The 26,418-nt window shown below is 42.9% G+C and overlaps 1 protein-coding gene across 2 annotated transcripts in view; it reads right to left on the bottom strand.

Moving 5' to 3' along the window:
* WDR70 (WD repeat domain 70) overlaps positions 1–26,418 on the bottom strand; it is a 183,854-nt gene that overhangs the window by 61,684 nt on the left and 95,752 nt on the right. For both annotated transcript variants that reach the window (XM_084833092.1, XM_084833093.1), the window contains exon 10: positions 20,731–20,905. In XM_084833092.1, the coding sequence (XP_084689218.1) occupies positions 20,731–20,905 (175 nt within the window). The remainder of the gene's footprint in view (positions 1–20,730; positions 20,906–26,418) is intronic.

Here is a 26,418-nt window from a genome sequence, read left to right as displayed (position 1 = left end):
AGATGGGAGTACCAGACCACCTTACCTGTCTCCTGAGAAAGCTGTACAAGGGTAAAGAAGTAACAGTAAGAACCAGACATGGAACAACCGATTGGTTCAAAATTGGGAAAGGAGTACGACAAGGCTGCATATTGTCACCCACCTTATTTAACTTATATGCAGAGTACATCATGAGAAACGCTGGGTTGGATGAATCACAGGTTGGAATTAAGATTGCTGGGAGAATTATCAACAACCTCTGATACGCAGACGATACCACCCTAATGGCAGAAAGCGAAGAGGATCTCAAGAGCCTCTTGTTGAGGGTGAAAGTGGAGAGTGCAAAAGCTGGTTTGAAACTCAACATTAAAAAAACGAAGATCATGGCATCTGGCCCCATCACTTCCTGCCATATAGAAGGGGAAGAAATGGAAGCAGTGACAGGTTTTACTTTCTTGGGCTCCAAGATCACTGCAGACGGTGACTGTAGCCATGAAATTAAAAGACGCTTGCTCCTTGGGAGGAAAGCTATGGCAAACCTAGACAGCATAATAAGAAGCAGAGACATCACCTTGCTGACAAAGGTCCGCATAATCAAAGCTATGGTTTTCCCAGTAGCAATGTATGGCTGTGAGAGCTGGACTACAAGGAAGGCTGAGCGCCGAAGAATTGATGCTTCCGAACTGTGGTGCTGGAGAAGACTTACGAGTCCCCTGGACTGCAAGGAGGTCAAATCAGTCCATCCTAAAGGAAATCAACACCGACTGCTCATTGGAAGGACAGAGACTGAAGCTGAAGCTCAAATATTTTGGCCACCTAATGCGAAGAGAAAACTCACTGGAAAAGACCCTGATGCTGGGAAAGATTGAAGGCAAAAGGAGAAGGGGACGGCAGAGGATGAGATGGCTAGATAGCATCACTGATGCAATGAATATGGACTTGAGCACACTCCGGGAGAGAGCGCAGGACAGGAAGGCCTGGCGTGCTGTGGTCCATGGGGTCACGAAGAGTCGGACACGACTTAACGACTGAACAACTTTTAGACTGCACACACCTGGTTCCCTTAGAATATCAAATGCTTTTTATTGCATTTCTTGGATTAAAAGCAACAAAACCCAAGCAATTTTAAACTTGGGCAAGGGAGAGAGCAGAGGCACAGCTGATGTCCATCTATTCTTGTTCAACACCTTTTATGTACTTTTAACAGCTTAAGTATATTTGGGAGGCAAAGGACTTGTAACACTTCCAAATATTCAGTTTTAGAGTCCAGAAAAATATTAATGCAACTATGTTATATTAATACTCAAGTATCACTCCCTTTTAAGTGACTTAAAGGAAATATGCATGGCTTAGATACAAAAACAATTTTTTAAAATCAGGAGACAGCATTCTCATCCTTCCTACGACAGGAATATAAGATTTAAGACGACAAAATACATCATCTGTCTTTGGGATGTATCTTGAAAGGAAGAAAAGCTGGGAAAACTGCATATGCCAAACCAAGAAGTGCTAAAAAAAAAAAGTCTGGGTTGTAGATTTAGAACAGAGTACAAATATTTTGAGTTTGATGCCATTTGGCTAGAGGAAAATGCAACTTCGGGAATAGTTTCTAGGTCTTGAAAAAAATATGTTCTTCAAGCAGTACCAGAAGATATTTGAAACAATAATTTTTACTTATTAAAAGGTGAGCTATTTGTTTACAAACCCATTTTTCCTTGACTCATCCAGGCCTTTGAAATGGTTAAAAACAACAACTAATAATAACCTCAATGTCACAAATTGAGTTAATGAGGAAAGTTGGCAATGCTAATGCCATATTGACTAATTTCAGGTATTGAGCAGTCCGGTAATGAAGTCATAGGCCTGGTTCACACACAACGCCAACCCCCCATTTATTTAACCTATGGTTTGTTGTCTTACCCAGAGTTTGTCTGGCAGATGATCAAACAAACCATGGTTTCTTTTCTCAGTCCCTGGGCTGTTTCCTTCCTCCAAGTGTATCTTCCCTGTATCCCAAATGCTTTTGCAGTACTAAAGTACTGGCATGTAGAGCAGCTGGGTTTTCTAGATTTTTTTTTACTGCTTTTGCCTGCCGCCTCTGTAGTCTGGCGAAATACCCCATGGTTCTGGGTTCGCAGTTAACGGCAACCTATGGTTTAAACAGCCCAGGGTTCTGATCCCAAAGAACAATGGGTTCTCTTTCTGGGTTGTTCATGGTTAACAAACCATGGCTTATCAGTGTGGCCACATTCACACATCACAACCCAGAATTCTACAACCCATACCATGGGTTAGCGTTTTGTACGAACCAGGTTATAGTCACTACTAGGGATGTACGAACCCCACAACTTCTGGCCAGGGGGGAGGGGATCTGCAGCGTGGAAATCCAGGCCGCTTGGGGGCCTGTGGATTTCCTCAGAGCCCGACTGAGTTGGATTTTGCAGGGCAGCTCTCCTCCATTCTAAACGGCTTGATCAGCTAATGGCGATTGCCATTAGCCAATCGCAGGAAAAATGCAGCTGTAAATTGTGTCATTTACGGCATTTGCGGCCATAAAGTACTTCGTTCTGTGTAAATTGTGGCTGTTTATGCTACAATTGGCAGCCTCTATTAGCCAATCGTACCATTTAGAATGGAGGAGAGCAGCCTTGTGGGAAATCTGACAAACCCAGAGGTGAGTGGAGTCAGTCCGCTGTGGACGTCGCAGGTCAGAGTCTTGAGAATCTGGCCTTATTTGAATCCACAGCGGATTTCTCCTCCATCCCTTGTCATTATTGTAGTAATGAAAACAGTCACTGTATTCTAGTGGATAGAGCTCTGGGTGGACTGAGAACACCTTAATTCAGCCTTGAAGCCCATCACGTGGTTGTGGGGGATGTTATCTGTTGGCACAAAGTGCCCCACATAATACATATGCTGCACTGAGTGTGGGATGCAAATATCCCACAAATCATAAATTTAATTATTTATGATTTGCAAAATGGTTATTGTAATGCAGACCCTGTCACCCCAGTGTCTTTTCTCTTTAAGAAATCTATAAATAGCAGCTATAGCTACACATAGTCTACTGCACATCTTTCCTGCAGCATGCGACAGGAAGCCAGAGCCATCTTTTGGTTAATTAGCCCCTTCCTTTTCATTTAGCACATACCTTTTAATTAGCATTTCCTAGGCCAAAGGGTCTTTTTGCCCACATGAAACTTTTGCGATTGGCAAAATAAGTTAGGCAGTCACCTCACCACGCCGACAAAGCAGTATAAAAAGGGACTAGGCTCCCTTTAATGTTTTGTCTCCTTACCACTGCTCTGACCATTCAAGGTTGCTGTGTGTTGAAGGTGTCCCCTATCTGTTGCGAGTTTTTTTCTTAAGTGCTTACCGTACATTAGCAAGTTGTGTACTCTTTGTTTTATTTACAAAGTACATGTCTGCTTTGCCTTGTTCCCTTATTATATTCCTTAATAAATACCTGTCTTTCAGTTTGGGTCTGGGGTTCTGGGATGAATTTCTGATGAGCCCCAAGGAAGCATTCTCCTTCCATCCACCTAAACCACTTGAAGTCACATTCCTGGGCTTCAAGCCACAAGGAAGTAAAAAGGGACAGGCTGAGGCTTGAGTAGCTGGAGTTTGGTGCCCCCACTAACTTCTGAGTGCATTTGCTCCTGACTCAGGATGACAAAGGGTGTAGTGCTGGCAACTTGAAGAACGATGGAAGACACTTTGCCAGTGGCCTGCGTTATAGGGCAGACATTGGAACAGGTGATGCTCCATTGCCACAGTTACACAGATGTATTGAAGGGGCTATAACTTAAGACAGAAGATCCCAAGTTCAATCTCTGGCATCTCTGAGATCTCTAGGAAAGACTCCCGCTTGAGACCTTGAAAAGCCACTGCCAGTCAGATTAGACAATGCTTTGACTCAGCACGACAACTTTGCATGTTTAATGCAACAGAGAAATTCCTAGGTGCAGGCATTTTACAACTGGTTGAAAGCAACTAGGCACACAAATGGAAGCCACAAGCCAGCAGATATTGTCTCCAGATGTAGGCAATGAGTAGAGAAAACTATACTCCTGCCACCGTGTGAGCTGCTTTCTCCACATAAGTGAAGCTTCCAGTCTGCTTTTCCATTCAGATCAACAAATGAAACAATAGGCTGCTCAAGAACGCTGAGGCTGCCTGTATCCCTGGTACAGCAATCTGTACAACTCATCTCATGCTTATCCTCTTCCACTGGGGCTTTTTTTTATGTTCCTAAAAAGCTCTTCGAGTTCCTCAGTAATGGGAGGAATGGCCCATCATGTAAAGTGATGTCTTACCCACATTTGATCTACCAATGTGCTTATTATGGTGTGGTGGGTAACAGAGAGCCAGTGTGGCATACGGGTTAGAGTGCTGGACTGGGATTCGGGAGATCAGGATTCTAGTTCCCACTTAGCCATGAAGCTCACTGGTTGACTTTGGGCCAGTCACTGACTCTCAGTCTAACCTACGTCACAGGGAAGAAGATTATGTAAGCCACTTTGGGTTCCTTGCAGTAAAGAAGGCAGGATATAAATATAACAAATAAATAAAAATAATGAGAAAAGCCCTAGTCTTTCCATTTTTAATTTTTATTTGCTAGAAGTACTTTAAAGGATGGCACAGGGCTACATTTATCTATTATGTTTGTCTCCCATCCTTCTTCCAAGGACATTTGAACCAAGATTGCAAAATGAAGGGGAATAGGTCTCAACTGCCCTTTACTGGAAGTTAAATGTTTCCTTCTCCGATCACTCTGCTGCTACCAGAGCCACCAGCTAGCAAAACCACCCCTCATCTTCAATTGGTTTTGTACTGTATTTTTCTCTTTTAAATATTTGTATTGTATTTTATACTAATATAATTAAATATAATATTTGTATTTTATACAATTTGTATTGTATTTTATATTGTATAAAAATTATACAATATTTTATTGTATTTTTATAATATTTTATAGGACAGCAATGACAAATCTTGATAAAATAGTTAAGAGCAGAGACATCACACTGACAACAAAGGTCCGCATAGTTAAAGCAATGGTATTCCCCATAGTAACCTATGGCTGCGAAAGCTGGACCATAAGGAAGGCTGAGCGAAGGAAGATAGGTGCTTTTGAACTGTGGTGCTGGAGGAAAATTCTGAGAGTGCCTTGGACTGCAAGAAGATCAAACCAGTCCATCCTCCAGGAAATAAAGCCAGACTGCTCACTTGAGGGAAGGATATTAAAGACAAAACTGAAGTACTTTGGCCACATCATGAGAAGACAGGATACCCTGGAGAAGATGCTGATGCTAGGGAAAGTGGAAGGCAAAAGGAAGAGGGGCTGACCAAGGGCAAGATGGATGGATGATATTCTGGAGGTGACGGACTCGACCTTGGGGGAGCTGGGGGTGGTGACGGTTGATAGGAAGCTCTGGCGTGGGCTGGTCCATGAAGTCACGAAGAGTCGGAAGCGACTGACCGAATAAACAACAACAAAAATTTTATACTCGTAACTGCTTGTATGGCATTTTAGTAAGGCAGTGCAGGTCTAGGGAAGAAAAAGGGTAGGATGGTGCAAAACACTTCTAGCAACAGCCTTAGTCATTCAGTGCATAACTACAGGGGAAGACTACGAGGAAGGGCTGGTAGAGTGTATGCTTTCTCAGGTTCAATCCCTGACTTCTCCAGGCACATCTAGGAAAGACCCCTGTCTGAAACTCTGTAGAGCTTCAGCCAGTGCGTGTAGACAATACTGCGTTAGATGGACCAATGAACTGGTTTGGTATAAAGAAGTTTCATGTGTTGCTAAAGGCTCAAGAAGGAATCAAAGACAATTACCATATTCCAGCTTTTTTTTTTTAATCCATTAGGCTTTGGCTGAAATTTCCTTATGAGAATTGTCCACAGTATGAAATCTGGTATAAAGTCATAGCCAATTATACCAACGTTAAGAGACACAAAATAGGTATGATAATCCATTTTATTAGACCGCTTTTTGTTGACAAAGGAATAATTTACAATATTCTTGAAAGAAATGACAAAACCCACACGGCATTTTGTTAGTCAGAACACAGATTAACACACATATATTCTACCATTCTGACAAACATATGAAATGGGGAAAACAATTAAGGAAATGTATAAAGAAGCTGACAAGCATGTTATCCTTAAAAGAGACAAGGTAAAATGCTACATTGCTTCACAAATCTGCCACTTTTTAAATTCTTATCCAGTAAAAACTGCTAGCTATTGAAAGTCAAGCCGCCAAAACTACTTTCTGGGAAAATATTCTTGAACAGCCATGAATAATATCATCCTAGCAATTATAAAAACTGAAACCCTTTGTAAAACATTTGGATGTCTTGCTAAGCTTTTATATCTGAAAATGATAATGCAAATTGGCCAACATGAAAGAAAAATATCATTAATAAAAACAATGCCTCTGGATAGCATTCAACTGGCCTTCCTTTATTTTTACGTTGTACACAAAAAATGTTCATACATATAAAAGTACTAAAATCTCACTATTCTCTCACTAAATTATGCTTTTCATTCCCAACACCAAATTAACCTTTTACTTGGCTAGTACTGTGGAAATACAATCCTATTATATGCTTTGTTTTGAATGCTTGATATAAAATGTGATTGTTTCTTAGTTGGAAAGCCCTCCCAAGGGTGTCACGCCAATAGGCAAATACAGATGAGCTTACCACTATGTACGTGTAGTAGGTTATTGCTCATCTTGTCCTGCCAAGTGATGAGACGAAGCTTAACAGACAGCTGCACTTGAAATCTGGAGAATCAAGAGGTACCTAAAATCCCACTGCTACTTAGCAAGACAATACAGATGACCAGCTTACCAAATGTTTACACAAATGAATACCTCCCCCTGCCCTCCATGATAAGCTATCATTTGTATCTGATGTAAATATCATGCTTCCCACTCTTTAACCATAGTTATGGGTTTGGGCCATGGGACTGCTGATTTCTTTTTGTACATAAAATTACCTCCTGCCCTTCACTGTGGTTAGTAATTATGTCTGCATAGTCAACTGCGGTTAATGCTATCAGAATTTCTTCCTAACCAAGAGAAACGATAGACTGAAGTTGGTTACTAGCACTACGTCCATAGTCTAAGCCGAGAGGCAGCGTTGGATACGCCCAGTGCTAGGAAGGAAAGCAACAGAAGGAAGCTGCATGAGAGGGGATGGGAAAGGGAACATGGGATCACAATGGTCCTCTCGATTCCTAAATCATGGTTAAAGGGGTCAGTGGCTTTCGATTTGTACTGGCCCTATGTAAATGGTTGCCTGCATTCACCCTACATTTTTACCATTCTGGCTCCTTTATACCACTGCCTGTACTGTAAAGGCTCATGTGTGTGCAGACTTTTCCCCCTCAATGAACAGCCCAAATTTTCAACTGAATTTGATTTATTACTTTGGAAACGATGACGAAAATGAAAAACCAAGAGTGGCAAATATAACTTGAATCTCATGCGAATATAGCACAAGCTGATTCTTAGTCCATTTAAGCAGAATGGAGAGTGCAATTTGGTGTCAGTGAGTCCTTTCTGCAATAATATTTTACACAAGATCAGAAAGAAAAACTCTCAAGTTGTGGAAAGCTATGATCATGTGCATACACATACATAATGACTACAATCCAACACAAAGTGTATTAGGCACACTGAAGGCCAAACAAACAGGCTCAAGTGCACCGTGAGAAAGGAGGTTGTGTTCCCTTTGGCCTTAGTTGCAGAGAAAAGGGTTATTCACAGGAAACTGGAGTTCCTTCTTCTCACAGATTCAGCCTCTCTCCCTTTTTGTAGGTGGCTTTCCAGACATGTCTATTTTCTGCCATTCTTTACTTGTTCACGAGTAAGCCTTTACTCGCAGGCTGTTTATGAGTCAGCCTCCCCTAGAGCCTCTTTCAGCTCAAGGGCCAAATTCCATTTTGGAGAAGCTTTCAGGGGCTTTCATCACATTCCAGTGATGGGCAGGACCAAAGACAAAGGGTGTGTGGCCAAAATACCAGCATATTTTAGCTTAAAGTTCTTACTGCCGGTAACTAAGCCTTAGGAGAGAGGCATTTCAACCTCTTAGAATGGGGAAAAAAAACTGCACAAAAAGTGGGAAACCACCAAATGATTGGTGTTTGGGGAAAAGAGGGTGGGTCCAAGAGAAGGGGACATGGCCATTTGGGGAACCTTGGAGGACCGGATTGGAGGGCTGGATTTCCAGATCTGTGGTTCTACACCTCTAGCTTAAGGGAACTGGGCAACAGAAGGAGTTGACTGACTGTAGCCTCCACAACAGGGCTATTGCTTCCCCTACAGCTCCCTTCTCCAATCAGCCTTTTACAATTGTTTTCCTTCCCCTTGGTGAGGGACCCTACTCCTGCCTCTGGCAGGCTCCCTGCAACCCCAACATGTGCCTAACTCTATGCCAGATTTAAGCATACATGGTCTACATACATACACCCACACATCACTACATCTAACTCTGTATCTAAGGAAAAAATTACTTAGTTCTAGAGAGACAGTTGTTCCATGGATGTATCTGGTTTCAGTCTGCGTAGCATCACTACAAGTCATATGTTAAATAAATACAGCTGGAAAATACTCCATCTTTTCACCAATCACTCTGCCTAGTATCAACATCTGCTGAAAACAAACTTCACGTAGTAGCAACATTATGGGGGGAAATGATTCCCATTTTTCTGTTTTGTTGTTTAGCAAAAAGGACACATTTGGGTACGCACAACAGTTTTAATCTTGTTAATATAGAATAATTCTTTTTTCCCCATCTTACGCAATTATTCCTGCAGCAAGATAACTTGTGTAACTATTCTGTGGCACCACTACTGTTTATCACCATTTCACCTGCTTTGATCCTCCTTGCTTTGTCATAATAATATTTTAGCTACACACATTGGATCAAGGTATAAGAACAATTTAACAACAACCACATATTTTTCAATCAAGTTGGAATACATGCGGTTCCCAGGAAGACTCCCATTTAGACAGACCCGAGCTTGCTTAGTTTCAGCAAGTTTCTTCCATATCACTTCTCAGAGTAATTACCGCAAACAGGTAAGTATCTGTCCCAGAGAGAGGACACTCAAAACATTTAGGAGTGGGGATGGGATAGCAGATGGATGGACTTAGCATATATACTACTATTAAGAAACAAGAGAGGTATCAGCTATGGATGACAGAGAATTCCTCCATGGATCACGGTGAGGCCGAATGCCAGTGCATTCGGCCCCTCGAACTCCGTGGTGGAACGGCCTGCCCCCCCACCCCCCCGCGGATCCCCCCCAGGACGAGACTCACCTGGGGCGGATCTTCTGGGTGGCGGCAGCGGCTGCAGCAGCTGCGGCAGCCGGTCTTCCAACCGGCTGCCGCCGCCGCCATTTCCACTCTTGTAAAAAAAAAGAAAGAAAGAAAAACAAAGACGCGATAGGCTACGTAAATCTTTACGTAGCCTATCATGGCTGAGTGGGTTAAAAAAAACAACAACCGCATACGCAAATGGCGGTGGCTACGGCCGCCGCCATTTGCGTTCCTTATTTTTGCCCTCTTAATCTACGTAAATATTTACATAAACTATGATGGCGAAAATCAAGGCGAACGCAAATAGCGTAGTGGGCGCTATTTGCGTCCCTTTTTGATTCCCCGTTTTAGCCTACGTAAATATTTACATAGGCCAAAACGGGGAATTAAAAAGGGACGCAAATAGCACCTGCTACGCTATTTGCGTTCCCCTTGATTTTCGCCGTCACAGTCTACGTAAATATTTATGTAGATTAAGAGGGCAAAAATAAGGAACGCAAATGCCGGCGGCCATAGCCGCCACCATTTGCATACACTTTTTTTTGTTTTTTGTTTTACCCAGAGCCCTCCGCGGCCGGAAATCCGGCTGCGGACGGCTCTGGCCTGGCCGGCTGCTCTGCGGAGGTGCCGCGGAGCACAGCCGGCCGCGGAGGATTCCGGGGGGGAGGAACAGAGCGCCTCCCCCCCCGGTGAGGATTCTGGGGGGAGGGATGGAACACCTCCCCCCCACCATCAACATAATCCGCGAACAGGTGACTTTCGTACATCCCTAGTCAGCCTTGAGAAACCTCAAGGTTTGCAGAAGTAGAAAATACTTTAGGAAAAAACCCTGAGAGTGGGCAACCCCAACACACAAAACACTGTCCAGTGAGGACTGAGTTTACTCAGTGACGGCTGAATGCTGAGTGTCTGTTCTGTTCTGTGTGGGGGGGTGTGTGTGTGGGGGAGAGTGATGGTGGTGGAGTGGAAAACTGGGGGAACAGAAATGGAATGGAATATCCTGAAAAAAGGCATGGCTGAACTGGAGCAGGAGCACTGAACAGGAGCATTTCACACTGCAACATTCTGTTGCAGGTCCCACTTCTTAATACTGACTAGGTAAATGATGGGAACAGACAGATAAAAGTCCCTTATTGCAAGGAACCATGGGGGCCTCTTTCCTTTTTCAGGGTCCCTGTCAAATTATGCACTTTGGTCCTGAAGAGGTCCCAAGGCAGCTTACAAATAAGAAAACAATAAAGAACAAAAACGATACAATAAAACTTGTAAAGTTTTTATTTATTTTATTTTACAATAAAACTTGTAAAGGCATCTTTGTTGTAAAATCAGAGTACAGTCTGCATCCAAAAGCTTTCCTGAAGAACCAGGTTTTCACTGCACAATAAAAGGCAAGCAGCAATTGGGCTAGCTGGGCATCCCTTAGGAGGGAATTCCCTAGGTGCAATATCACAACTGAAGGGGTGCCATCTCGCATGCTCACCTGCCTCACTTCTAAAGGCAAGGGAGAATGGAGTAGGGCCTCATATATTGACCAGAGTACATGGGTAGGTACATGGGGGATAACCCAGTCCAATTATTGCAAATAGTTAAAACAGCTCATGGTCTCTTCTGTTTCCCCAGAAAATGGGAATGATCCCCCCACCCCCAAATGATCTGTCTACATCAGCCTTTCCTAACCTTAGGTCCAAGACATTGTTGGACTACAACACACATCATCTCCAACCATTGGTCATTCTGTTTGGGGAAGATGGGAGTTGTAATCCAACAATAGCCAGGGGCCCTAAGTTGGAAAAGGCTACTCTAAGTCAGTGCTCAGGAAATAAATGATTTGAATCATATTAGTTTAGTTTCTTATAGTACAAAGCTAGCTACTGTGTGTGCTTCCTGGTTGGATTCATACCAATCGAAGTTAGCTCTAAGGCAGTTCTAATAATCTGAGCCCCACACAAGTTAAATGCATTTATAAGACTCCTTAAAACAAAGCATTAGCCCTATAGCTTGATTTAAATATCTTAAGAGCAGCTATTTTTAAACATCTTTATAGGCTACTGTTAGCAGCAAAATCTGGAATCTGTAGGGTACATTCCACTTCTGCTCACAGGGAATGTTTCTCATTATTATGTGAAAAAACAAGGAGTGTGAACCTAAAAGTGTTATCAACAGTCCAAATGCCAAAATCATTATTCTAGTTTTTGAGATCCTATGTATCACATATCTGACCTAATTTAATTACATGCCTTTTTACGAATATGTCTATGGTTGGTCGGTGTTAAATTCTGTCATGCTCTATGGCTTCTCCTAGAATCACATTAGTCTACATTCTCCAACTCTTAAAGAAGGGCCAACCCATGTAATTTTGTTGTTTTAAGCAAATTTTAAAATGTGTTCTCTTCCTCTCTGTACTTCATGCTGAGTAACATAATAGCATATTCCAGACTCAAGAGTTGACCAACATACTGTTTTCTCATTTCATTTTTAATGTCTGTCATTTATTTACTTACTCCCCTTTACAACTGGGGCAATGCTGTAAGCAGCCAGTGGGAGAGGAGAAGGATATTGATGATGTCCTCTTGAATCTAGGGGATATCACTCAACCAAGGAGCCGCTAAACTGCCTCAGGGCACACAGAAGCACAGGCAGTAGCTCTCTCCACAACATATAGATCAGCTTTGTCCTACAGTTCCCATCAGCCTCAGCCAGCATAGCCAATAGTGAGGGACAATGGGAACTGTAGTCTGAAATATCTATTTTAATAAAAGAGGATGTATGTCTGCCTGTCCATCAGGACTGTAGTGCGAAGACTGTGAAACACAGACACCTAAAACTTGGGATGCATACTAAGGGGAACCTAGGGGTATGCACTTCAGAGTCATTTTTTTAACACATTAATTCTTTTTAATTAATTTAAATGTGACCATGTGGCTACGGTCTGCAATAATATATTCAGCCCCTTCGGGCAGACTTCTCTAACCAGCACATAACTTTGCAGTCCATACAGTTTGAAGCCAGGGCAAATTAGTAGGCTGAGGGACAGAATTATATGGACACCTCCTGCTGTGGGGCAGCCCACCCTCAGGGGAATGAAGTGGACAGACTACTCCTTCTTGGGGCAATTGGAGCACACTATGGCAGGGGCCATGTCTAGGAATTCCAGTTGGCATGGCTTCACTCAGACAGGGCAGGCACAATGTGTCCAACTCAGAGAGCTGTGTAAATTTGCTTGAAGACTTCACTGTAACAAACTAAGGACTATTCCAACCTGTGCGAAGCCAGGTCTGTTTGTTAGTTAACTATTAAAAGTTTGGTGGACCAATGATGTCTAAAGGACAATAAAGAGGAGGCTAGCCTAACTCCCCTAGAGAGAGTGTTCAGTAACTGAGTACTGCTATGAAAAAGCCCCTCTCTCAGCTACCCAACCCAAACCTTCTTTTTTGTTGGTGGAATTTAATATTGCAGATCGACCCTCTGTGTCCCTAATGTAGTTATAGCTTTATTTCCTTTCTTCTCAAATTCCAAACAATGGTAGGCCCTAAAAGCTGAAATGTTGCTCTTTCTTTTTTTCCTGTATGAACTACATGAGAGCCAGCCCAACATTGTACTGCCTGAGGCAAATGACCCCCCCCCCTCCACATTGCATATACAGAAACCAACTGGACCGGGAGCTGAATCTTACTTCAACACTGGCGAGGGACAGCATCCTCCTTCTTCCATTGCACCTGAAGGCAGTAAGTTAGCTTAGAGGATTCAGAATGAGCCTCATGGCACACTCAGCTAGGGTTGGCGGAGAATTTCTCCCCGAAACTTCGGGGGGCCGAGCACCAACGTGTTCGGCCCCCCGAACAAGTTTCGGGGAGAAATTCTCCACACACACCCCGCCCCCCGCACCCCCCCCCGGGACGGGACTTACCTTTGGCGAATGTCCCTCCCGGCGGCGGGTCCGGCCGGTGGTTCGTCGGGTCTTCGTCCAGGGCTGCCGCCGCCGCCATTCCAATAAAAGAAAAAAAAAACGCCCCCGTGATAGGCTACGTGACGATTAACATAGCCTATCATGGCTAGATTTGCAAAGTCAGCCATGATAGGCTATGTAAATCGTCACGTACCCTATCACGGGTGACTTAAAAAAAAAAAAAAGCGCTATTTGCGTTGCCCTTATTTTCGCTGTAGTTTACGTAAAGATTTACGTAGACTACAGCGACCAAATAAGGAACGCGAATGGTGGCTCCCTATGGGGGCCACCATTTACGTACGTACTTTTTTTTAAAAAAAAGTCACCCGTGATAGGCTACGTGACGATTTACGTAGCCTATCACGGCTGACTTTGCAGATCTAGCCGTGATAGGCTACGTTAATCGTCACGTAGCCTATCACGGGGTTGTTTTTTTTTTTTTAACTTTTAATTTCGTGGCCGGGCAAGGCGCCTCCTCCCCGGCCTGAATTTCGGCCGGGCGAGGCGGGAAGCCTCCCCCCCGGCCTGAATTTCGGCCAGGCAAGGCGGGAAGCCTCCCCCCTCAGGCCTGAACTTCGCGGTTGGAGCAGCGAAGCGCCTCCCCCCCACCGCGAAAAGCTGCGAGACCAGGTAAGTGACTTTCGTGCACCCCTACACTCAGCTCTGTCCAACACCTTGCTACTGGCGCCCTCCAGCATATACCACCTGAGGTACCACCTCATTCTGCCTAATGGCAAGTTCAGCTCTGCACATAGAGAGGTACAAACATTTATTGTGTTAAGGAAGTTATCTGTGGCAGAATCTAAAAAAAAAAATCTTCCTCAGACTTAAAGAGGACTGATTGAGTTATGTTCATTTGGGGTGACAGAGCTCAAGCTTCAGAACTGCCTCTCATCACTTTATAATCTAATACAAACAAACTGGATAGCGCCTTACTATAAACTGTTTATTATATAAGAGAGAATATATTTAGAAACAGAACAGGGCCCTTTTTCAACTTAGCTGAAGGGAGGAGCATCTGATGATCATATGGTGCTATTTTCAGGCTAGATTTTAGGAAGTACTAGCTGGACCAGATGTATACAGAGAAAGAAAAGTTAATATTTGTTTCTGGCATGCTACATGTGATTTTTCAGGTTCTGAAGAAGAGGTCTGGCACACATATCTCTGGAATAAGAAGAGTGGGATACTTATGGATATGGAAACTTAACCTTCAGCTTGCAAGGAAAATATACTGTCTATTTGGATGCCTTTCATCTTATATTTACTCAAGAAATTTCCAGATGTAGCTAGGTACTCTTCAAAGGCTCATCTGAAACCATTATAGTTCGTTATGTGAAGAAAGGCAAACTGGCGATCCCTCATTGTTAGTAATTTGTGACCAATAGTCAAACATCTTGTTAATTTACAGGATAATTTGCACCTCAAGTAGTATTTCTGGCTGCATGACACAAGGCAAACATCTATTTCAAGGAAAACACAATGGAAAAAATCCTTCTAAAAAATCCAAATGAATTCCTGTCTTAGATAAACAACCAAACTCTGACATGTACACTATAGAAAGATATTTAATAAAATGTCCCACCTTCCAAAAACCAATTAAATAACCAAACTTGTCTAAAATGAAAAAATCCAGCATAATATTTCAAATTATTAAACTCAGATTGCGGAGAAACAAATAACACTGGTATGATGTCCATCCTCCGAGAAGTCAATAAAAGGATGCAACTTTACCTCTAATTTTGATTTTTGTTATCTTCCATTTCTTAATCTAACAAGTTCATTCAGGTTACAATAAGACCCACTGAATTCAATGTTACTTACTTCTGAGTAGACATGCATAGGACTGTACTGTTAACGTAGTTAGATGTTCCAGTTGCCCAATTTTTCTTCTCCAATCCCTGCTTGTTGGAGTTTTATGGTGCAATCCTATGCATGTTTAGACAGAAAAGAGTCCTACAACTCCCACCCTTCCCCAACCAGCTGGTTGGGGAACGCTGGCAGTTGTAGGACTTTTTTTCTGTCTAAACATGGATAGGATTTCACCCTTAGTATTTTTCCAGTTTTTTGTTGCAGCAGCTGTCAATAAGTAAGCAATTATGATTCAGTGTTTGTGGGTATATTTAGATAATTGATTTCTAAAAGCATTGTTTCTTATTCAAACATGAGTTCTGAATATGTCTTCTTACTTGGATCCAAAACATCTGACTATTCGGACAGTATCCCCACAGGTGGAGATGATTTGCTGCTACTAAACTGTACATCCAGTAAGCATGTGTGGTATTTTATTCCTGAAATATGGTTTATAGAATAGTTTATAAAAGTTTTCCTTTAGTTTAACACAACTAGCTTTTCTTGCTATTCCAGAAAAAGCACATGTCCATTCATTTTTAGTAATACATGCATGGATCATCTTTATCTATTGATCTTTAAATTACTCCCTCTCTGTACATTTTTATTTTTTTATGCACTGTAGTATTTTGGCTTGGATGACACAAGGCAAAAAACTTTACTTAAAGGAAAAACAACCAGAACACTCTGGTGTATAAGGATGAACACACTGAACTACTGAAATACCTATTTCAGTGATATATTGGTATTATAATTGTTAAAAAATAATAAAGCAAAAAAGAAGAGACTGACTGTTTTCTATTAAAATTAGCTTTTCTGTAATAACATTGTGGAGACCACATTACCTACCACCAATACTCTAAGGGAGAAATCCTATGGCCCCTACACATTATTTAAGGGGGCCACAGGATACTGGGAATTCCCCCCTCCAATTTTGGTCAGTGCTCTGATCTTGGAAGGAGGAGTGGGAGATCCGACCCCTTCCCTTTCACAGCTGGCATGGAAAGAACCGCGCTGGTTGGCCTCCGAGATCGGAAACATGACCTTGGAGAGGGGGTAAATGGGGTGTTCCCCTGGGTGGGGAGGGGACTAGAGAGGCCAGGTCATGAGTTACCTTGAGCCTCTTCCAGCCTCCTTCCCTCCCGCTTTGAAGCACTGTTGCTAGACAGGCTAAAAAGGCCATCTATTTATTTTATTTTAACTAATTAATTTTTATACTGCCCAATAGCTGATGCTCGCTTTGTGGTTCACAGAATGAAAACCGCACACACAGACAAACAGAAAATACAATATAAAATATAATAGATGAAAACTACAGAATAAAAATACAACAGAGTAAAACCTGGTGCAGATATTGAAAACACAATAGCAGATTTAAGACAGCAGAGCTAAAAACTGGAATGTTAAAATGCTAAAAATGCCTGCGAAAATAAAAAGGTATTCACCTGGTGCCAGAAAGAGTACAATGTAGGCACTAGGCGAACCTCTCTAGGGAGTTCGTTCTGCAGCCAGGGTGCCACAGCAGAAAATGCCTTTTTCCTGGTAGCCACCTGCCTTACCTCTTTTGGCAGGAGCTCCTGGAGAAGGACCCATGAAGATGATCTTAGGGTCTGGGCAGGTACGTATAGGAGGAGGTGATCCTTCAGATAACCTGGCCCCAGGCCATTTAGGGCTTTGCATTTATTTATTGTGATTTATTTATTGCAAGTATATCCCACCTTTTTCCTGTTGCAAGGAACCCAAGGCAGCTTACATTATCCTTCTCCTCTCCATTTTTTAATCCTCACAACAACAACCCTGTGAGGTAGGTTGGGCTGAGAGTCTGTGACTGGCCCAAAGTAATCCAGTGAGCTTCCATGGCCAAGTGGGGACTAGAACCCGGATCTCCCCGCTCCCAGTCCAACACTCCCACCACTACACCATGCTGGCTCTCTGAATGTTAATACCAGCACTTTGAATCGGGCCCGGAAAGGGACTGGCAGCCAGGAAATTGCCGAAAATAAGGATTGGGAGGGCATTCTTTTACAGAAGGGCATAGAAAATGGGCTGGGGGGAAATCAGCAGCTGGTGAATCAAATTTCAAAAACCAATAATGTCTCAATAAAACTAAAAAAGCTAAGTCTGTTGGTGCAGTTTTTGATTTTTTTTTCAGTTGCAGTTTATTATTTTGTTACATAACATGCCTTCCTAAATTACGCATAAGTGCAAATGTGCTCCCTGTGTACACCAGAAGTAAAATTCATGAAGTTTTTGTTACATGTTAGAAAGCTTGCATGTGAAATATCAAAAGAAAGTTTTACCAACTTTACCAAGAGGCATTCCCTGAAGAGAGACACATATAATACAGCCCTGCTTAGATTTCGTTATCTCCTTGTGAGAACATCATATTATCCTTCCTTTATTAAAATTCAAGGAAGTCATGAATTTTTTCCAGATGGACAGACATCAAGGGAAAATGGAGCAACAGGGGAAGGTAGTATGACTCTGTGAGCAGTTACACTGGGCCCCCTTCTTCTCAGTCATGCTCTCCTTTCTGTCACACTGAAGCTTCATAAGTAAAGAATAGTCTCTCTTTCTCCCCCCACCCCGCGCACACTTCCACTTATTGTTGATAGACAAGCAGAGTTTTAAAGGTCTTACCTGCTTCAAGCCCTAGGGCCAGGGCAGAATACAAAGCCAGAAACACTGCCTTCTCCTCAGTGCTGGACTATTTTGTAAGCCCCCTCCTTTTTCCCTCCTTCCCTTTTCAGACTTCATTCTAGGCCATTCCAGTGCTGAAAAGTTTACTTTTTTTTACTTTCTTCTTTATTTTCTTTTTATTTTCTGTCAGTTACATCTGCCAGATAGATATGTATGTCATTTTATACTTGGGAGAAAAATATATCCTGAAAGGTGGCTTAAAACCCATTAAATAAATAAAAACTTTTTATTATGTTTTATTATGGTTAGCCACCCTGAACTTTTAAGGAATGGAAAGATATATCTATAATAATAAAAGAGGATGTGTGTCTGTCTGGGCCACTGTGCCAAGATCATGAAACCTAGACACCTAAAACTTGACATGTATACCAAGGGGACCCTAGGGGTTTGCACTGCAGGGTTATTTTGTTTTTAAAATGCATTAATTTTAATTAATTTAAATGTGTCCATGTGGTTGAAACCTGCAGTAACATCTTCAGCCACTAGGGAGCAGACCTCCCTAACCAGCACATAGCTTTGCAGTTCATACAGTCTGAAGCCAGGGGAGATTAATATACCAAGAGATATAGTTATACACCTGCCCTCTACCCCCTGCTGTGGTGTGCCCCTCCTTTAGGGGAACAGAGTAGATAGACCCCACCCTCAGGGTGCTATAGGGGTGCACCAGGGGAGGGGTCATGCCTAGGAAAGCCTGTTAGCATGGCTTCACTCATTCGAGGCAGGCGCAATGTGTCCAACTCTGACAGGTGTGTAAGTTTACTTGAAGGCTTCACAGTATGAAACTAGAGGCTATTCCAACCCTCGAGCCAGTTCGCTAGTTTTATATAATAAACGAACAGCCCTTAATTCTTGAGCATGGCTAAAGAACCCTTCCCTCCCACTAGTAGCAAAGTTACACCTGGACTGTGTGGGGACATAATATTCCACAACTAGCCCTGTATGTGTTTTAATAGTTGTGTAAGACATTTACATTCAGAAAATCAAGCAAGCATACAGCTTTTTTTTTTCTTTTCAGGATCAAGCATACACAGCAAACCCCTAAAGACATAACAACATTCTCCACAACATATCTATCTAGTCTGAGGAACAATTTACAAGTCAGATAGCTTAGCACTGTAATGCTAATCTGGATCAAATTTTCACACTGCTTGCAAAAGGAGGGTGCAGATGAATTGAGAAAGGTTCCATCATCCTAAATATTCAGCCACAAATCCACAGTGATGCTAGTCCAGCTACATCCCAATTTATTTTGATTGTCAGCTTTTTATCTCCATTGTTATTTCCACTATAAACCTAGCAAAACTTCTTAATGGCATGGAAGTTGCAGAAGTTATTCAATGTGTAAACTTGCTCCAACAGAATAATATTTTTTTCAGAGGCTGGCTTTCATCACCTGTGTGGCTGTTGATGTAAACGCAGACACTATACAAATATTAAGGTTTCTAGTGTGGCGTTAACAATAGCACTCCTAATAGTTTGCTTATGCATGTCTTTTTCCTTATGAACTCCTGTGTGCCTTAAAAAAAACCACATAATACATCGCTGTGCAGCATTTACAAACAAGTGGAGGAGACCCATGAAATTTCAGTGACATTTTGCCCCTGAGTACATTTGGTACAAACCAGCTGCTACAGCTAGCTGATGATCAGGCTGCTGATATCTCTATACATTTGCTGATGACTAGAAAAGAGTCATCCCCTTTATCTGCTCTTGTGGGATTTAATCCTGAATTATTTTCAGCCACAGTCCTTTTGAGAAAATGGTAAACAAAGTTCACAGTATCACAAGTAAATTTAGGTGTTCCAGCCTGCTTCAGCTAGAGGGCTTAAGACCTAATTCTGCTATGCAAATTCCAGAAGGGTGGTAGTAGCAAAAAAAACACCCCACACACAAAGAAGGGACCAGTTGCACCTTGAGAAAGACTTACGGTTTTGTTTTGGCATAAACTTTCCTGGACTAGAGCCCACTTCATCAGATGCGTGAAGTATTACCTCAGTTGGAAGACACGCATAGTGGTACACACACACACACACACACACACACACACACACACGGGTTTCTTAACAGTGCCCCCACTCCCTCACTGCTGCCCCTCTGAGTCCATTTTCGAAAACAACACCACCACCAAAACCCTAGCACTCCAGAAGCCTGGATAACAACACTGGACTACACTGCAGAGTTGTCATACACTGTTCTCTTCCAACCCCACCTCCCAGCAATATGGGAATAACAACAGTGGGCTCAGCCACAGCACAATCTCTCTACAATATGAGTATAATAATGGTGGATTTATTTGCACTCTCAGGGCAATTTTTAAATACTTACAAACTGTAGGGGAGGGGAAGAATCCACATTTTATTTGCATGAAGTAAGTTAGAAAGAGCATAACCCCCCTGTCTTTGCTACCTGGGGTGGATATCCTATTTTACAGCTACATTAAAATTCTGGATTTCAAATTCCATTCTGTGGACAGTATTCACATCACCATGGAAGATCAAGAAATGGATTTAAAGTGAATCAGGAAGTCTCTTCTCCAGAAAATAGGTGGGACCTTCAAAATCTCTGTGGATAGTAATACATCCCTAACGCCAATCTCTGTTGTGATATCATTTATTGGCTAAAAACGATGAAAGGTGGGAATGGGCTCATTTCTCACAAAATGATTGGGCAAAACAGCATCTGCATATTTTGCCTTCTATTTCTGGTTCTATAAGAACTAGACACTTACTTTAAAAAAAATGAAAGCTGGAGATCTGGGCCAGTTAATTGTCTAAGCAGGTACTGGGTAGCATGCTAGGATGTGGGTAAAACCAAGTTAAATGGGCATTATGGTAACCTTAACCTAAAGGGTTTACCAGATTACAAATTCAGCATTTCAAATTTTCAGTTGATCAATGAGAAGATGATCACTTACATTCATATTCCTATCCCAGATCTGGATGGATCCATCTTGGCAGCCAGCTGCAATGAGTTTACCATCTCTGCTGTATGTGCAGCTTGTAGGAATCACCCGTTTACCTTGAGCTGAGCGTGGTTTAAACACACCTTTGTGTTTTTTGTCATTGGTAACATCCCATGTTCTCACAGTCCTAGCAAGAGTCCAACAGAAATAATAGTTAAATATAGCCAAATATTATATATATATATATATATATATATATATGAAAAATGCATTCCTATTTATGTGCAAAAAACACATTTTAATTATGATGCAAACAAACCACAGACATAATCTCTTTTTACATGTGCTCAATGCTGAAAGCCTGGGAGTACACAAAAACACACATATATACACCCCTCAACCCTAATGTTAAGTGAAGAGGAAAATATGACTGTAAAAAGGTAGATTCTAATGAATTGATTTTACAAATGGATTTTGCTTCAAATATCTCCCAACGTTAAACTTTAGCTGGCAAAGCTCTTGTTCTTCCTACGTTCTTATACAAACCACAGATAGTCTTTCAAAACACCAAACAAACGAACAAAACAATTAAGCAGAACTTGAAACAAGATAGACTCAAGCCCTCTTGCAGTTACAAACATAGCTTAAGCCACAAACAAATCCACGTTCACTGAACACGTGAAAGTGGAGTTGGTGGGATTGTGCCGACTATCCTATCCCCAGTCCTCCTTGGGTTCAGTTGAAGATACGAGTAGAGTTTACACATATACAAATGTAAACGCATTTTACCTTATGTTCCTGATGGCACAGAGAATGTATCTATTCATAGCTTCAACTAAACATGTGGGGGTTGGGAGCAGGCGCAGCGGGTACATTTCCACTGGCCCCTCCATGTGATCAGCGAGTGTGAATATGGCTAGACAGTATCTCTCCGTCCCCCACCTCTCCTCTTCCGATATACCATCTTGAACCATAATAACCAATTAGTTATTTTGATGCTACAATGATCAATCTACTCATATGTGACTGAGTGCAAAGCTGACCAATTAATCCTTATTAGGCAGTAATAGTCCACTGCATACAGACCATAGGTGTAATTGAACACAGCTGATCTGACTGGTTTGACAAGACTTGGGTGCTCTGGAGTAAGCAACTGCTAGGCCATATTGCATGAAATGCAGGATTATATATGAAGCATCCAAAATGATCATATGGACACAATATGAAAGGCAGAGCAGTTAATAGTAATCAGATATCCTCCAACATTTCACAGATGGAAATCGGAACACTTGGCTTATGTACTTATGTTACCCCTATTCCCACATCAAGGATTCCACACAGCCTGACATCCACCCACCCCTTTTACACATTACTGAAGACCTGTTGCACTCTGTACTTATTTATCCTGTAATAGCCTGTCCTGCAATGGCTACTGAAGTATGGTATATTAGTAAAACTGACTGTAACCAGGTTTTTTCCCCCCATATTAAGAATGTCTAATAGAATGCTTAACCTCACAATTGATCAGGCATAATTATTACTGAACAGCTGCAACTCAAACCACATTCATCAGCATTTTATATCTCGATAGGCCACTGGATGAGCTTAGGATAAGAGCAGCAGTCCCCAACCTTTTTGGGACGAGGGACCGGTCCCATGGAAGAGAATTTTTCCACGGAGTGGGGGGGATGGGATCGGGCCACAGTAGGGGTGTGGGAACCCCCCCTTACCTTGGGTCCGTGGGGGGGGAGGCGATCCGTTCCCCCCCCCAGAATCCTCGCTGGCCCTGGCCGGCTCTGCTCCGCGTCCGCGGAGCTGCTGGCCGGCTCCGGCCGGGGGCGGACTTCCGGCCACTGGGACACAAATGGCGTCCGCATAGCAGATGCCATTTGCATCCCTGTTCTTTGCAGTAATAGGCTATTACTGCAAAGAACAGGGCCGGAGCTGGCTGGCACCTCCGCAGACTTGCCACGGAGCAGAGCCGGCCAGGGCCGGCGAGGATTCCGGGGGGGAGGGATGGATCGCCTCCCCCCCCCACAGACCCAAGGTAAGGGGGGGGTTCCCATACCCCTACTGCAGCCCGATCCCTAACTGGCCACGGACCGGTATCAGTCTGCAGCCCAGGGGTTGGGGACCCCTGGATAAGAGAATCTAGTGCATTATAATGCACATGCGTGTACACTAATACAATTTTCTCTCTCTAAAAGATACACCCAAAATCTCCCCCAAAGGGAAAATGTGCACCTTGTAGCTATTCTTAAACAAAGGAATTTCAAAGACAGGTATCAACGAAAAATTGCTGAAGTACAATTGATCAAGGATGCAACTCTATTTCCTGTGATTTGAATAAGGACTATTTTTAAAAATCATACCACATAGGTTAATCGGATCACCACTGCAATGATGTCTGTGTTATTACCCAACAATGTTTTGTGAATGGCAACTGTTAAGGTAATTATCACTGTATTTTCTGCATTTCAGTTCCTTCTGACAACACAGTTTACATCTCCAAACACCACCCAGCATGTTAAAAAAAAATTAGGTGATTCAGAGAGCAATCCTATGGCCCCTAGACAGAGTCTGGGGGGGCCATAGGATACTTCGGATTCTTGGATCCGAGGTTGGCCACAGCACTCTGACCTCTGACTCACGAGTTCGAGCTCCCTGCTCCTTTCCCCTTGCAACCAGTGTGGACAAAACTGTGCTGGTTGCCTCTCCGAGGTCGCAAAGGCAATCTTGGGGGGAAGGGAAAGGATGCGTGGCAGTGGGCAGGGAGGGGAGGTCTTACGCCATACCCCCAGGCCTCCCCAGCCTCCATCGCTCCCCCTCCCTGACACCTCAGCTATTGCAGAGTGGGAAGCATGGCAGAGGTGAAGATCACCTCCATCGTACCTCCTGTTCAGCGCTGGATACTCGTAAGCCTCCGAGTTCAGAGGCTTATGAGTATCGAGGGCAAATCCAATAGGATTGCGCCCTGAGGAACATAGGAATCTGCCTTATATTGCATTCTAGTAGTATATTATTTCCAGGTTTTGGGGGGGGGTATGTTAAAGACAGCATGCAGATTAACATCTTTGACCAGAAATACAGTTATATCCAGAGTCTGCATAACAGGACGGTTGTACCTGAAGAAAAACGTTGGAAGTCCTTTTGATCACAGTTGCAGCACAAGCTTCAGTTCAAAAAGCTTGTTGCTCATTTGTTCTCCTCACAAACCTAGCCACTTCAATGCCAATTTAGATTTAAAACTCACTAAAAGGAATCTGTGCCTGGCCTAATGGCCAGGCAAGTTGCCATTTTGGCAGACGGGAGAGCCAGTTGGTTGCTTTTCATTTCAACATGCCTAGGAATCCAGCAAAAGGTTGGGGGTGGGAGTATAGATGCAGAGGAAGACAGTCTCCAGTTAGGAAAAGACACAGATGAGCTGAAGAGTTCTGGAGTAATATTGAGCTTTTAAATACTGTGCTCTTTGTATGTTTGACAGTGATTCATTAATGTAAGACATTTCTTTTTCAGAGTTACCTTTCCTCCTCAACCTATTTCATAAATAATTTTACAAGAAAAAATATATATGATACCTTTGGTTTTACTCTGGTTCTTAGATACTCATAAAAACTGTTGAGATTTAGGGAATGCGGAGGAAAAAGTACAAAAATACAGGTGGACTGGCTAAACGTTTCTATGCACAAAAGACTCCTATCCTTTCAGAATGCTGAATTACTTCCAGATTATAACTCAAATATCTTCTGGCATCCAACACATAAAAACATTTCAATATTTGGCAGGCCAGGAAGATAATTAATTATAAAGAAATCAATGTGCGCTTTGGACAAAGCTCATTTGTTTAGATTACACAAACAGTACTCGGGATCCAAGAATATGCAATTTATCGGTTGTCTTGCCAAGGCAAATGCTACTGTATCAAGTCAACCATCTTCCAAGAAGATAAGGCTGTATGAGTGAGGACCAAGAGTAACATTTCTAGCAGGTTCTGCAAAACCAGACTGGGCATACATAATGCGTAGACCACACACTAGCAAATTAGCACAAGTTATAAGATCCCAAAAGGGTACAGATAATTATATGCCAAGAATTGTTTGGGCTGGCCAAATGAAGGAAGTCTCCTATAGCCCATAAATACACTTCTGCCCACCCCCTCCATAATCTGTACACTTAATTTCTATGGATTCCATCTACGACTATGAAATATGTTGGCATTCTGCAAAATGTACCCATTTGTGATTGACCTCCCAATCAATGAAAGGAGAGGGGCTGTAGCTCAGTGGTGGAACACATGCTTTGCATACAGAAGATCTCAGGTTCAAACCCCAGCATCCCCAGGTAGGGCCAGGAAAGAATCCTTCCTGACACCGTGAGGAGCTGCTGCCACTCAGTGTTGACAATACTGGGCTAGATGGACCAGTGGTCTGACACAGTAAAAGGCAGCTTCCTATGTTCCTAAAACCTATTGTTCTAACATATTAAGAGTCCCAGGCAGTTGCATTCCCTGGCTATTACTCTAGGAAGCTATTGGAATGACTATGTGTGATATAGCTACAGTTTGGGGCCTTTAGGAGAAGGAGGAAAGCTATGGCCAACCTAGACAGCATAGTAAGAAGCAGAGACATCACCTTGCCGACAAAGGTCCGTCTAATCAAAGCTATGGTTTTCCCAGTAGTAACGTATGGCTGTGAGAGCTGGACTATAAGGAAGGCTGAGCGCCGAAGAATTGATGCTTTCGAACTGTGGTGCTGGAGAAGACTCTTACGAGTCCCCTGGACTGCAAGGAGGTCCAATCAGTCCATCCTAAAGGAAATCAACCCTGAGTGCTCATTGGAAGGACAGATAATGAAGCTGAACCTCCAATATTTTGGCCACCTAATGCGAAGAGAAAACTCTCTGGAAAAGACCCTGATGCTGGGAAAGACTGAAGGCAAAAGGAGAAGGGGACGGCAGAGGATGAGATGGCTAGATAGCATCACCGATGCAATGACTATGAAGTTGAGCACACTCCGGGAGAGAGCGCAGGGCAGGAAGGCCTGGCGTGCTATGGTCCATGGGGTCACGAAGAGTCGGACACGACTGAACAACAACAACAAATTTTCCACTAGGATGGGGGAACAACCCACAAAGTGCAAGGAAAAGGCAAGGCAGGCCATGTCAAGCAGAAGAACAGGCACAGGGCACAAGAAGTGGGACAGAAAGATCTGAGAAGGAGTAGAAGAAACAGTTTGGAAACTTACTTCAGCCACAAGCTGCCTAAACTGGTAAACTGTAGCAGATCATGGAAGATGTATAGCCAAAAGCAGAGTATGACTGGATCCCCATGGTCACCTAACCTCCAGGCTCAAGAGTGTTCTGACCAGCTAACTCTGCTAGTTAACTTGAAGTGCCTTCGATTCCCTTCTCTGCTCAACTGTCTCGGTGATATAGTGAACATGGAAGTGGTGCTTGTGGTCCACAGATCTAGATACAAGTTCCATGGTGACCAACCATTGTATGGATGGGGCTGAAGGTCATAAAGAAGAGAGTCTGTGTGCAAAGGGAGTCCCCTCCCTGCAACACATGTTATCCTTTGCTTCCACCACATTTCACACACTCCCTGCCCATGCTTATTCTTGTTTATGTACAACTGATGTCTCTCTCCTTAGCCTTGAAACAATGTTGGTCTAATGGCACGTGATGCAGCCACTTTGGTCA

The sequence above is a fragment of the Heloderma suspectum genome, chromosome 2 (genome assembly GCF_057233095.1).
Source record: "Heloderma suspectum isolate Gila_16-S chromosome 2, 16-S_ref, whole genome shotgun sequence".
Taxonomy (NCBI): domain Eukaryota; kingdom Metazoa; phylum Chordata; class Lepidosauria; order Squamata; family Helodermatidae; genus Heloderma; species Heloderma suspectum.
This window is presented reverse-complemented; position numbering and strand designations above follow the sequence as displayed.